Source organism: Charadrius vociferus, unplaced genomic scaffold (genome assembly GCF_000708025.1).
Source record: "Charadrius vociferus isolate BGI_N301 unplaced genomic scaffold, ASM70802v2 scaffold147, whole genome shotgun sequence".
Lineage (NCBI taxonomy): Eukaryota > Metazoa > Chordata > Aves > Charadriiformes > Charadriidae > Charadrius > Charadrius vociferus.
The window spans coordinates 3974772-3989703 of record NW_009649570.1 but is presented as its reverse complement, the minus strand read 5'-3'; the positions used below and the strand labels follow the sequence as shown (position 1 = coordinate 3989703).

General features: G+C 35.3%; 1 protein-coding gene across 1 annotated transcript in view; it reads left to right on the top strand.

Moving 5' to 3' along the window:
* The window catches only part of DNAH7 (dynein, axonemal, heavy chain 7), a 112670-nt gene that overhangs the window by 25713 nt on the left and 72025 nt on the right, over positions 1 to 14932 (top strand). Inside the window, exons 17-22 of the mRNA XM_009890225.1 lie at positions 161 to 846; positions 3891 to 4077; positions 9305 to 9498; positions 10016 to 10214; positions 11709 to 11849; positions 14646 to 14858. Coding sequence (XP_009888527.1) covers positions 161 to 846; positions 3891 to 4077; positions 9305 to 9498; positions 10016 to 10214; positions 11709 to 11849; positions 14646 to 14858 — 1620 coding nt within the window. The remainder of the gene's footprint in view (positions 1 to 160; positions 847 to 3890; positions 4078 to 9304; positions 9499 to 10015; positions 10215 to 11708; positions 11850 to 14645; positions 14859 to 14932) is intronic.

Below are 14932 nucleotides of genomic sequence, written 5' to 3'. Positions count from 1 at the left end.
AACTGCCGTCAGTGGCAGCAGTTATATAATAGGCGGGTTCGGTAACTCAAAACTTAATTTGGAGCTTGTTGAGGGCACGAGAAAAACCTCCCTAATCCCATGGCAAGGACCTGGTATCATGGACAGCTTTGTATTTCAGACCTCGCTTATGTCTCCACAGATTGAGCAGTTTAATTCAGAAGAAGAGTCCTTTGGATGGCCAGTGTCTCAGTACCCTCAGCATAAAACCATCCGGAATACTCTTACTCCATATCTTCATCTCTATGATATGGCTGTTGAATTCAATAGAAAACATAAAGACTGGACAGAGGGATCATTTACAGAAGTGAATCCAGACAAAGTAGAGGTAGATGTAGGAAACTACTGGCATGGACTGTATAAACTAGAAAAAGCATTCCACAATTCTCCAAATGCATTAGCAATAACAAGACAGGTCAAATCAAAAGTAGAGGAATTCAAATGCCACATTCCTCTAATCCAGGTGATTTGCAATCCTGGTTTGCAAGAAAGGCACTGGGAAGAGATGTCAAAAATTTCTGGTTTACCGCTGTTTCCTTCTGAAGATTCAAATGTCTTGTCATATATTAACTTGCATCTTGAACCATTCCTAGAAAAGTTTGAGGCCATTGGTGAAACAGCCAGCAAAGAACATTCACTTGAGAAAGCTTTAACAAAAATGATTTCTGAATGGGATCAAATGGAGTTCACTCTTCTTGCCTATAGAGAAACAGGAACCCATATTTTGTCATCTGTAGACGATATTCAGATGTTATTGGATGACCACATTGTCAAGACTCAGACTATGAGAGGATCTCCATTCATTAAGCATTATGAAAAGAGAGTAAGGTAATTTTTTTTCCTAATAGAAAGTCACTAAGTAATGTTAGCAAATGAAAAATCTTTTCTGCTTAATCTAAAGCATAGGGACTTCAAATGCTTTTGTTTATCCTCCTGAGCAGTGAATTAATCTCATTTTAAAGGTCTAAAGCTTTTGTTTCATGTCAGCTACATGCTATTTAATCCCCTAAAGCTGATTTTTACTTTTAATTAACAATATTTAAAGTGCTAATGTATTGAAGAAGTTAAACCTTTTTAATGCTCGCTGGTACTTAAAGTACAATATGCGTCATAGCGTTACCTTTGTTTACCAGATAAAACCTATCTGAGGTGTAGATGGAAAGGTTGTAGGCTAAGAGAATGTAGTCTAAACTTTCTACCTAAATTACAAAGCTACTGAATCTTTTAGCTCTTCAACATTTAAAAATATTAAGGTTTATGTAAGGGAGATGAAGAAAATGAAAACAAGACTAATTTCAGGGTGGTGATGAAAGATTTTTTTTTTTTTACTAGTGGAGAAAATTAAATTCCAAAACTTAGTTTTGTCTCATTCCTCAATAAATACTTTACTTGCTTCTTAAATCCCCCAAACATAGCCATATCGTGGAAAACTAAAAAACTTTCATCCACAGTTTGGCTATATTTATCTATCTATGTAAGTACCTCCAAACTCCCATTAACCTGCAAAAATGGTATTTCAGATTTTAGCACATATTCAATAAATATGAATACATACTTACATATACATATATATACATTCTGATAAGTTTTAATTCTCTAATTACTACTGTACTATAGTATAAGAGTTCCTTCCATATTAATGTAAAATAGTAGGTTTTGCCTATTTAGAAAGAGTAAGCACACCATAGTAATTTCATCAGAAATTTTTGGTGACTGACAGCATTTGTAATAATACAAGGTATTACCATTACTTCAGTCTTTGAGATCTAGGTGATTACACAATGGTGGCTTTTTCTCATTGCTGCCAGAGATAATTACAAATTCTTCATCTTCATTTTTGTGTATTTTTGGTGTAAGTGAATTAACTGACCTGCCTCTTGGAAAGCTGTGTTTTTCTCTACTCTTGGTAGAAGTAAAATCACCAGAAATGAGGTACCAATACCTAAAAGATGAAAGAGGCACTTTGGTCAGAAGAGAAGTGTCATGGTTTGGGCTGAACCGACCACTGGGTGACCGACAGATACTATCCCCCTACCTCTTTTCATAGACAAGCAGAGGAGAGAGAGAGAGAGACTTATGAGTTTAGAATGAACGAAACTATTTTAATGAAATATTAATAATAAAATAAAAAGGAAATAATGAAATACATACTAAATTGTATCAAGCTCCGAGGATAACACTCACGTCACCATCTGGCACTGGGAAGTCCTAGACTGGACTCAGTCACCGATGGGAACTGGATTCTGGATCTGGATTCAGGATCAAAGGCAGACAAACAGAGAGAGTCCTCTTTGGACACCGGCCATTGAAGAAAGAAGGCTGACGCTTTGGTCCCTCAGCTTTCGTACTGAGCATGAGGCAGATGGGGCGGACTACCCTGTTTGTCAGTTTTGAGTCTCCTGTCCTGTCCGTTCCTCCCCGCAGGGGGCAACTCTCTGTGCTCTTCTGCTTCCGCCCCTCCAATGGGGCACGTAACAAGTTAGCTGGCCTTGGGTGTTAGAGCAGAAAGTATAAGCTAGAGCCTCTCTGCATCCCATCCCTTGGCATCAACTGTAAACATAGGTCTTATCACTCTGAGAGCGAAGAGTGTCTGCACAATATGCAGTTAATTTCAGTAGTTAGAAGAGGCCCAGCTAAGAAGCAAAGTTACTGAACAAAATTGGTCCTGTTTTACCTCAAACAGGACAAGGAGGTGTATGCAAGCAAAGCTGTCTGTTGTTTAGAATCTGTGGCAGGTAAATGAATGAAGGAATAAGTTAAGTATGTTTTCACATATATCACTTTATTGAACTTGGTGCAGCCCATATATGAGTGTCCCATTGAAAAGATTATTGCCATGGTTCATTTATAGAATATATATTTTAACAGCATGCACTTTTTATAGTAATTCTATCTGTACTGTCCAGTGGTATGAGAGTTGTAAAAAATGATTCTCACTGTTTCTATACAGGAAAGAAGAATATATGTACTCGTTACAGGATTATAAATAGCATTTTATTTTCATACATTTTTGCAAATTGCTTATGTCAGTGAATTAGAAATACCAATGAAATTAGAGAACTGATAATATCACACCTGTCTGATATTGGTGAGATAGTAAGAAGTGTCAAATGGTGGTGTTAAACATTTTAAAATGATACAGAAAAATTGAGGAGACTTAGAAAAAATTATAGACTAAAGGATCTTGGACTTTTGCCTATCCAAAGGAAAGACTGAATAACTATTGAATTATAATATTGTGTACCCACAGTGGTGTGCTGTACTATTGAAGGAGTCTTTAATCTGTCAGACAAAAGGGTTCAACATCCACATTTGGAATTTGAAGTCAGAAATATAATGTGACTTAACAATTGGGCTTATTTACTCTACTACTTTAAATGTTTTGGTTAAGACCACATGTCTTTTTAGGACAATGTCTACATATTTTTGGTTTAGTAGTTTAGGTTACTTTCATGTCTTTTGCCATCTCAGCCTGTCTGTCCTAGCAAACAGTTAGAAATAGTAGTCTGGGCTTTGTTGTATTGCCAGAAACCAGATTACATGTTCAACTGAAGTGAATTTTTCCACAGATATTATTACATGCTAAAGTGTGTTCTACATTTATTCACTGATACTGTTAGACTATTTATTGGATTAACCTAGTTCATGAAATCCTACAATCAACCTTACAGATGATCCAGTTGCAGAAATTAATGTGGACTTTGTTATGCAGGAAATTAGGCTAGTTGAATATGATATGCTACTGAAATCTTAAAACTTATACCTGTTGCACTTGCTGCTGAATATGCAAATTGCCAAAAAGCAATCCAGTCTGCTGGAAATGTTTTACCAGAAGCATCAATTAATGTATTTGAACTAATGCTATTTAATAGGGAATGGGAAGGAAAGCTGTTGTTGGTACAGGAGATCCTGGATGAATGGCTGAAGGTTCAGGCTACTTGGCTTTATTTGGAGCCAATTTTCAGTTCTCCTGACATCATGGCTCAGATGCCAGAGGAAAGCAGACAATTCAGTACTGTGGTTAAGACATGGAAAGACTTAATGAAGTCAGTTTTTCAGGTAAGTACCACTGTCCTAAGAATATAGAATGAATTTGCTGTATGTGCCCAAAAAATAATTACTCTGATAACACAGTAATCTGTTTTCTTTTTCATCTTACCACACTTCTTAGATTCTTTTAAAAATTATTTAGCAGAACTGTTTCACATAGAAGCATTGATTGGGAGGGGCCACTGGAGTTCAGTTAGGCTAACTTCTTTCTAAAAGCAGAACTTTGGCCAACACTACATCAGGTCAGCCACAGCTTTGTTTAGCCAAATTTCAAAAACCTCCAAGGACAGAGATTTCTTGCAGATTACCTCCAGAGACTTCAGTGCTGCAGTACCTTTCTAGTGAATATTTTTTTCCTGACGTTCAAGCTGAACCTCTCAAGCAGAGATTGGTACCTGTTGGCCTTTTGCCCAACTGTCCCTGTTGAGAAGTTGGCTCTGTTTTTTGGGGTGGTTTTTTGGTGGTTTCTTTTTTTTTCAGTTGCCCTTCATGTAGTTGCTGGCTACAGTTAAATTCTACCTTAATTTCTGCTTCACCAAGCTGAACAAGTCCAGCTCTCACAATCTCTTCTCATAGGCTGTGTGCCATTCTGGTGATTAAAATTAAGCAGCGTACAAAAGAATGTAACATGATGATCCTCGCGCTGTAGGTCAATTGACATGAATCAATTAAATTTTACACTGATTGTTCCTTTTGAAAAATGCTGTTTATTTGCATATCAAATGATAGAGATGTCTCTAACTTTACATCGTTTAGATATTTAACTTGCTTCAAAAGTACTATTCTGATCTACTATAAATCAGTACATAAGGCAGTTGTCAGACACCATCACTGCACATGTCTGGCAGTTCAAAATGTTACTGTCTTGCCAATCTGCTTCTTATTTGACGCTTTCTGGAAGTTAGCACTGTTATTAGGATCAATTGATGAGATTATATGAATGCTCTTTGCTTCAGTAGTTAGATGTTGTCAGTCTTGGATCAGGTTAGATTGACTATATTTGCCAACCTAACTGGATGAAGAACACTCCTACAATCTCTTCTTCTGACTTTGCTGAGAGGGTAAGAGCTTTATCAAAGAGGTGGTACTAGTAAGGGAAGAGGTAACATCTGAAACTGGCACAGCTGATTCTTCAGCAGTGCCATGATCAATGGTCTGAATGCATGCTCTAGAAATTCTGTTCCTCAGGGACTAACCAATTACCTAGTAATTCTGGTAATTGCATTTTGTAATTCTAATGATTCTCATAATGATTAGAGAAAACTGCATTCATTCTGAAAAAGTTCCCTAATATCAAGGATATCTCCCATAGGATGTTGCTTTGTAAGTAATTTTTTTTAACTGAGCTTACAAAACTGTTCAACAGACTTGTGAAGATTTATGATGTCCACTGTTTTCCATGGTAAGGACATAAGACTGTCCTTTGAAGAAAAAAGTTAGAAGCTTTATTTTCATCTGTCTCATGCCTTTGCAGAAATTTCAGAGATCCATTATGTCATTAGGACAAATGCTAAAATCTTCACTAAAAGCTTGTTGTCTGAGCTCTTTTCAGGTTGCAGATATGGTCTTAGTGTAGAAACACACAAAATGTGTAGCATACAAAAAGAACCATTTGCTTCATTTCCTGGCAATTCAGCTTGATCACTTAAAAATAAAGTTATTTTTAATTTTTTTATTCTCTTTTTATTCTTTCTCCTTCCCTTTCTTTCCCTTCCTTTCTCCCCCCTTTCCTTCCCCCTTCTTTCTCTGCTTTTCTTCTGAATTAGAAGAAAATCAGGAATGTATCCCATAAAGCTGTGAAATCAATAGTATTCATTTTGAGGAAAAAAATGTATAAAACCAAAAAAGGGCAAGAATTTCAGAATTTTGTTATTATGTTTCTGAACATTGTGTGCTGAATGATCTATCCTGATAAAATCTTGCCATTCAGATATTCAGTGCTGATCAGATACAAAGTATTTTTTGAATGTGATGTGTGTTATCACTGGCAGAAAAAAGAATCATCTTTTGTTTGTACAGGAGAGTGTAAATACCAGAATAGAAGTTAACAATCTAAAGTTGGTTTTGGCTAAACAAGTAGGCAAAAGTTGGTTTTGGCTAAACAAGTAGGCATTATTTTCCAGAAGATGGCACTCTGTTTCTGCAAATGCAATGTTTGAGTTTCATGGCTTAAAAAAATGCTCTTCCCATGTCTGTATACTTTGTTGCATTTGTATGCCATTATATTATAAAATTCCTTTATATACATAGCTTTTAATCACAAATTTGAATAATTATATATTATTTCTCCATTTACAATATCTAATTTAAGCAATACACATTAGAGTTAAATTACTTAGTGGTTTAATATCCACTTCCCATAAATTAAAAAAAAAAATAATCTAGGATATGGAAGATTTTCTGTCTTTGTGGTGAAGAAAGCAAAAAAAAAAAAAAACAAGAAAAAAAAATCCCAGGCTGCAATCTGTGTTATGTAACAAATTATATTTAGAAACCAGAGTTAGTGCTGGTCTTTTTAATAGGGTATTCAAACTATTTTTATACACTTCGTTTATACTATTTTCTGGATACAGTTTTTCCCCTAGTTGACACTGACAGTGTCACTGACAAAATAAGTAACACTGATGTTTTGGATGACTGAGAATGATGTCATTCCCTTTTTTCTTCAAGCCTTAGCAGAACTGTAAGTAGGAAATCTATGTTGAAGCATAAATATTTTTTTCCCTGGACTTTTTCTCATATGAAAGAAAAAACAAGCAGGAATAATCGCATTGATAAAACTGGCAACACAGCTTTGATTTGCCTTACCAATTGCACTTATTCTATTTTCTGATAATAAACATGCTAAGAAAGGGAACAAAACCTTTTTCTGTTGACAATGCATAGTTATATGGTTGTTTGTGCATTAAAAGCTGTTTTATTAAACTACGAACTATGTTTGTATGCTGACAGCTTAATTGTCTACGTATAGATGAAAAGTATATGTAGTTTTTCAGTTTGTTCTGGTTTGGTATGATGCAAGAGGCGAGTAACAGAAGGTAAACGTATTTCATGTACAAGGAACACTATGATTATGGTATTAGGGAAGTGCACCCCCATGAAGATCAATTAGATAAATATACAATTCTGCGTTTTTTCAGTAGATCTGAAGTATGTGTGTAACATCAGGAGGGAATTGAACCAAGTCCGAATGCACATTGCAAATAATTTGAAAACATTACAAGTTTTTGAACTGAAACTGAACTTGGAATTTATTGTTGAATTCTCCAAAATGAAGCTAAACAGCAGTCAGGTTACTGGGTCAAACCTGCATTGTCAGTCTGTGAGGGGTTTATATCTTGGAGGTACCTTTTACACCCTCTGGGCTTTTGCACTCTAGCCTGTCTCTTCTCACCTTGCAAGAGGAGTCACCCATGCTTCTGCTCTGTGAGACTGTGCTATTCTGCAGTCCCTATAAGGACTTTTCTGAGTGGGACATTCTGTATTTGTAATGAGCTCTGACAAAACTCTTCCTGGTGGAAACAGTCTGGGTATATCTTTGATTTCTGCTGTCCATTGTTGGAGTATTCTTTGTTGTTACTGTCAGCAATTCTTACAAACCCTCAGTAGATTGACTTGTCTGAAATTCTTCCTATCGATCTCTTTGGTGTTTCTTATGGTTGGCTACACCTGTGTCTTTTTTTAATTTTAATCCTGGATACATGTTCAATGCTGTGTGTTTACAGGTGCAGGCTCACTGGGCAGAGCAGAGGGGGACCTAAGGGTTGAATAACATTTCTAGTTAGCTCTATTTCCAGCTCACCTCTGGTCATTCTGGCCCCATTCAGATTTCCTGGGAAATGCAGTCTGATTTAGGTGGTAAAGGAGAAACTATGGCAGAAGCTGTATTCGCAGACTTTGGGAAGTGGAGCAGGGGATTAGGATTTATCACTCTCCATATCTTTGCCAGGACTTCGTCATTCTAGAACATTACTTATTGCAGCATGAGTGGGTTTGAATCAGTTCACAGTTAACAGGTCAGTTAATGTACTGGCACAGGCCTGAACTAGGACTGAACTAGAATAAATTCAGTGACAGGTAACCCCAAGCCCATACTGGAACTGAGTAGAAGCATTTGCTTGGTTTGACTTCCTTGGTCATAAATCTGCATGATTTCCTACTTTTCAATGAGTGTCTCATTTTGCTCCCAAAACCCCATACTTGGTGAGCAAGATTAAAAAATGTAATGATGATTAGGCTGTAAATTGGTCATAAGGCATATTAAATGCGAGAACCTGATGTTTGGACAAATATAATTCTTTAAAGCTTCTTGGCTTGGCAACCTTTAGGTCTTTTGAAAGATCTTTTTTGTATTTGTATTAATTGAGATAGCTTTCATCTTATACGGTAGTTTTCCTAAGCATTTACGTTCATTTACATTGAGAGGTTAATTTGGAAAGCACTAGAAAGAACTTGGAAAGCACTATGCATCTTTATATATTTTGTCATCTACACAGTATATAAATATAGGAAACCCAGTGTTTATCCAGTAGTGTATCTCGACAGGTGTTATTCAGGTGCTATTGAAAAAAGAAACAAAACCACATTTTTTTATATTCTTAAAGCAAATATAACTTTCACGTTTTGCTACCAAAATCTTTAAACATGTATTTAGCTAGTAAACATATTAGGATCAGAGAGTACCTTTTTTCAGATCACATTACTAGTTAATGTTAGTACTGAAGTATCAGTGTTGCCTACATATGACTTTGCTATCTCAATATTGATAACCTTGTGTATCTATTTATATATTTTATATGGAAGGAAAGATCATTTTTTTGCCTTGAACATTGATAGATGATTACCACTTAAAATGTGTGAGTGGATTGTTGTCATAAAGTCTGTTTTAATTGTTCACGTTGCTTAATTACATAATCCAATTGAAGTCAGTGTAAATTAATGTTGGTCCAAGAGAATAATGGGAGTTGTGCTGTTTGATGAATTGATCCTGTTCTGAAAATGTTTTTCAAAAATAATAGTTCATGTTTTGAAAAATTTACTTTATTGCCAACTGCCTAACTACTTTTCCAGAGAACCCTGGCAATGAAGATGGTTAGTAAATTGTAACCCTGACAATGGTTTGAGTAAAGCAGAATTTTAACTAAAGATTCATTTTGCTTAAGGCTTCCTGCAGTGCTGTGTGGTGATTTACTTGAGACAGCATTAACATTTTTATCTGGAATAATTTCTTTTCCAGGACAAACATGTGCTGACAGTAGTAATAATAGACAAGATGTTGGAAAAACTGAGGAAATGCAATGAATTTCTGGAGCTAATTCTCAAGGGACTCAATGAATACCTAGAGAAGAAGCGCCTCTTTTTCCCCAGATTCTTTTTTTTATCTAATGATGAACTCCTTGAGATTCTTTCAGAGACCAAAGATCCTACTCGGTATGGTAATATTTAATAGATGTATTTGTGACTCATGGTGCATGCAGATAGTCTTGTCATATTGTTTCTCTGAACTCTTTTTTTCTCACTGATGGTTATGGTATTAAGTATTTACTTGGATAGATTTCATGATAGGTGAATGCAGAGTAGTTTTTAATATGGATAATTAAATTCAGTTCTGCTTTCTAAACTAGTAAACCTTCTTTTATGTACTGTAGGTAGATTAGCAGTTAAAGAAAGAATACTTGTTTATCCTTACTAGTTTACATGTTACAGAGGCTATAAGTAATATTTTACATCTTTAAACTGATCTTCAAAAAATACTGTGGTAGGTATCTTGCGGGGAGTAGTACCCAAGAATTATTGAGGATAAACTTTTTTTTTAACAAATCTAAAATTACATTCTAAGTAAATTGTTCGGACATGATTTTATTTTTTTTTTTTAATTAGATCTTCTTTGGTAGTATTGGCAAGAAAAAATTGTCAGAAGCTGTTCAATACCAGTTTTGTTTTCTAGAGTACAACCTCACTTGAAAAAGTGTTTTGAAGGAATTGCAAGAGTGGAATTTACTGATGTATTGGATATTACACACATTAAAAGTAGCGAAGGAGAGACGGTGGAACTCATAGAGACAATCTCGACATCAGAAGCTAAAGGTCAAGTTGAAAAATGGCTGGTTCAACTGGAGGCAGCTATGCTGAAGTCTGTCCACAAGGTAACAAGTCCTAACCTCTTATTTTCTAGGCTAATGGCATTCAGCATTGATTTCTTCGGTAAACAGTAACGTATACTGGAATCACTACCACCTAGCATGAACGTTAAAGCAATGAATTCAGTCTTTAAAGGTTATACTTTCTTTTTTTAGTTCTGGTGTCAATTTCTGTTTGTAAAATTCTCTGTAATTCTTTAAAATTAAATAGTAGACTTAAAAACATTTGTGCCAAGGGTTCTTTCACCAGAGATTGTTCTACACTTGATACGGTATTAAGGAACTAGATTAAACTGAAAGATTGCCCATGTTTTGTTTTGTTGTGGTTTTTTTTTTTGTTTTGTTTTGTTTTTTTTTAAATGTTCCGCTTAATTATGACTATCAAGGCCCTTAGCTCTTCAGATTGTATTGTTCTAGCCTTTGCAGTGTATCATCATTGTGCCATATGTTTAACCATCTCTGTCTTCTTTTTTGTGATCCTTTTCAACGTCAGTTGCGGTAATTAAATGTGCACACACTTTCCCTGACACTGTCTTACAGTACAACATTTTAATAAATGTAATGGCATATCAGTGCAGAAGAAAGTAAATAACCTGATCTATTTGGTGCATATCAGACATGGACAAACTGAGATGCATGAATAAGAAATGGTTAATCACCATTTGTCTGCGTTTAGCCTCGACTATAGAACTTTTATAATGATCTAAACCAGATAAAATTTGCATAATTTTAAGGTCAATGCAGACACATTCTCCCCTCATATCTGTATTTTTTTATTGATGCTATTGTGTGTATAGATTGTTAAAAACAAAGAGTTTTGGAACTGCTAAACAAATGGCAGATCTTCACTCAGGTAGTTTACACTGCTTGTCTGAGGAGCCATCTAAATTTATTGAGGAGTTTGTTGATAATAAGACTTTATTCTTGCTTGTTTTTTTGTTAATGGCAGGAAAATAACCTGTTGGTATAGACTAGAAGTTTGTTTCCAGTGCAACTTTTTATTTCATTTGGATTGTCCTTGAGTGGCATTAGAACCAGGCTAATCATTCTATGATTAGAAAATACACTTGAAGTTAGATATAAGTTTAAATAATATGATCTGCAAAATTAAAAGCTCTGGATTTTTACTGGAATGAATAATTAAAAGAACTTTCAGTTCGGGATATTACTTTTAATTAAATGGTATTTGTACTTGTTTTCTAGTTTCATTGAGGATGGAGCTAGAAAATTTTAAGTATCTGATGGCAAGAATAATTTTAGAATGTGTTGTGAAATCAGTTCTCAGAAGTTTTCTGTGATGACTTGGTTCATATGACAGGGTTTTTTTGAGCTTTGTTGAGAGATTTGCTTGCAAGATGTCAGTACTAGAAGTGAATGTGAGGCTGAATCTAGGCCATGATTTATTTGTTATTCTCAGTAATACAACCTAAATTAAATGAATTCTAAACCTGAATATTACCTGTTTTCACAGGTAGTCATAGTGTGCTTTTTCCTGTCTAGGTAATTGGGGATGCACTTGAAGCTTATCCAAAAACTCCACGTGTTAATTGGGTAAGAGAGTGGCCTGGACAAACAGTTCTTTGTGTATCCCAAACTTTCTGGACAATGCAAGTACAGATGTCTATTAGAAATGGCCAAACGGTAAGAATATTTTGAATTTAAATTTAAATCAAATTGAGATAACGCAGTACCAAATCAGACCTTTGGTAATAACCTTTTTGGATTAATAGGCGTTCAATGTAATAGTTAATCTTTTTAGTATCTTCTTTAAAGATCTACTTGAAATGTGGTCCTTGAGGACTGTGGAGTTAATATTTCCTTTTGGATATAGGCACCAATGTTTCTGCACTATGTCAGAGTGTATCCTATTTAGCTCAACATGTAGACTGCATGTTTCTGTGAAAGCAGTCTAGTGGTGTATTCAAGTGGTATGGACTAGCATAGCTTGTCTGTTCATCTCTAGTTCAGAAGTCTAACTTACCTTCATTAGTGTTTAGTGCTTTTTACATAAATGGGCTAGGAATAGCATTAGAAGATACATAGCATCCTCACCCGTGTCAAATAATGAATATATATGCCTCACTGGTACAGAATTTATAATCTATTAGCTAATGCTAGTGGGAATAAAGGTACTTAAGGCATTGAATGAAGATTCAGGAAGTTTGTTTTGAAGAACCTTTCCTCTGTTTATCACAAATGCTTAATGTATTAGGAAGTGTGTCAGAATTGCCACCATCAGACAAGGCAACTAGACTTTCATTCTCTGGTGTCTGGACAGAAAGAAACATTGAGTTTTTCACAACTATACATAAAGTTATAACTTTGTGATATTCCATGATACTGTCTTGGAAGAGGGAAATAAAGGGGAAGAGGAAATTATCTGCTAATACAACCAGTGAATCTTGCAACAGATCTGAAGATTTGAAAAAGATTTGAAAATACTTTATTTTCCCAGCAATAAAGGAGATCCTCAGTTTCCTGGGGAAAGAAATAAGGCATTTACATACTCTGCACCATTTATCCTCAATTGGTGAAAGACTTTCAGGAAGAAGAGATGGGAATTCTAATCTTAGAGATTTTAGATTTTTTAAAAAAAGTGAAAGCCAACCTCACCTTAATGAGTCTGTGGTTAATGTTGTTAGTGAATAAAAGAGGAAGTTAAGCAAGGGTTAAATTAATTTACTTTTGGGAATGTTTGTTACAGACTGTTGAGCCTAGACAAAAGCTCTTGTGCTCGTCTGTATCAACCTTTTTCTGTACATGGGCACGCAGGAAAACCTGATATTCCTGTAGCTTTCACTCAAATTCTGTTGCAGTGGGAATTCTGCTCATCTGACTTCAGCCCAAGAATCTTCGTTCTGCTGTGGAAAGGGGCTTGTATGTAGTGAAGAGGTGGAGAGGCATTTGCATCTTCTGGCAGCCTGTCACAAATCTGCGGCAGGGAGAAGAACTCTCAGTCTTACAGCCTTCAGTATTCTTTCTCTTTTCCGTTCCTGTGTTATATACTAAAGCATGAGAAACATAACAGACAATCAGTGACTATGTGAAAGGCTGGAAGTACTGCATTCTGCCTAAAGCACTTCAGTTTGGACAGGATACCAATATAATTTCAGTCCCTTATTAATATTAAATATGTCTTTACACATACATGCACATGCATACACACATGCTCCCTTTCAAACATTTTTGGGTTAATTGTTTCACATTTTTGAGTTAATTGTTGCCAACAAATAAATAAAGGTGCAAATTTCTTATTAAAACCAAATAATTAACTTAGATGCTGTATAAAAACAAAGATGTTTCACAAATTTTGAGAGCATTGTCTTGTGGATCATATGCATTCTCAATGAAATACAGTCATATGGTCAGAAGGATATCACCATGGAATGTTATTGATATGGGAGTTGAGGACATAGTCTGTGTCTCAACTGACATCTCATGTTTGGTGGTAAGCAAGTGGGTTATTATCCCTGACTTGACTGAGATATTTCGGATTTATTGCTGGTCAGAACTTCTAATGCAACACTGTAGAAATTGAACTGCTTTTGAACTCTGTGTTTACTGCTTTATTCTCATAAATAAAAAGAAGTCATACTAAGCAGGTGATTATCCAAACTTAATGTTTGGAAAATAACTAGCTGAAATTAGAGATCTCAAAATCATCATAATCTGTTGAGAGCTACGAGTGCCAGTGTGTTTGGAGAGGAACAGCAGGCTGGCAGGGAGAAAAATCTAAACCAGACCTAGATAAGTTTTTCTCCAGACAAATAGAAGCCATTCCTCTATAGAAACATGCTTTGGTGTGAATGTATTAATAAGGTTAATTCCCACTTTTTTGTTTGAATTCAGTAAGGCACTTTTTCACATCTAAGTACTGTCATGATACAAGTGCTTTCCTTAATTGGGTCTTTCTTGTTTATCAGCAACTTATTAGCCTGAAAGAAACTATCGATTACTGTGTAAAAGAAATGGTTAAGCTGACTGAACACAGACTATAACCAGAAGTTAGTAAAGTGAAAAATTGTAGAAAAATGCATTTGCTTGTTACTTTTTTGTATTATAGATATGTTATTATTTCTAACTATTGTGGGACATAAAAGTGTATTGTATACATATAAGTAGATCTTTAAAACACATGTGGCATTTTTCTTTTCTTAATGTGTAAAAAGATAAGGACTATTTCCTGTGTTCCAGGAAGAAAATAGTGTACACTGTTTTGTTTCCAGATATGTGTCATTGGTGTTTTACATACGGTTCTGTAAAAGCAGGGAAAAAAACATTAAACCAACGCTATTGAACTACCAGGGAATGAAGGATGTTGTACTACCATTATAGTGAGAAGGATCTTTTTAATACAGAGAAATGAAAGTAATGTAAGAAAAATAATCATGTCTTAAACTAGACATGAAACTTCGTAACTTTTAAAAATTTTTGCAGGCACTAGAGGACTTTCTGGAACAGAATAATAGACAGATTGAGGACATTGTCACCTTGGTGAGAGGAAAGCTGTCTCAGCAGAATCGAGTGACTCTAGGAGCACTTGTTGTGCTTGATGTTCATGCTAGGGATGTTCTTGCATCTCTAGTAAGCAAGAAAGTCAAAGATGAGAGTGACTTTGAATGGTTAAGTCAGCTTAGATACTACTGGGAGGTAAGTGATACCTCTCAATCCTATTAGAAGGTAATTTCTGTTCACAGTTTTTCAATTTCTGCTTGCTTGCTGAC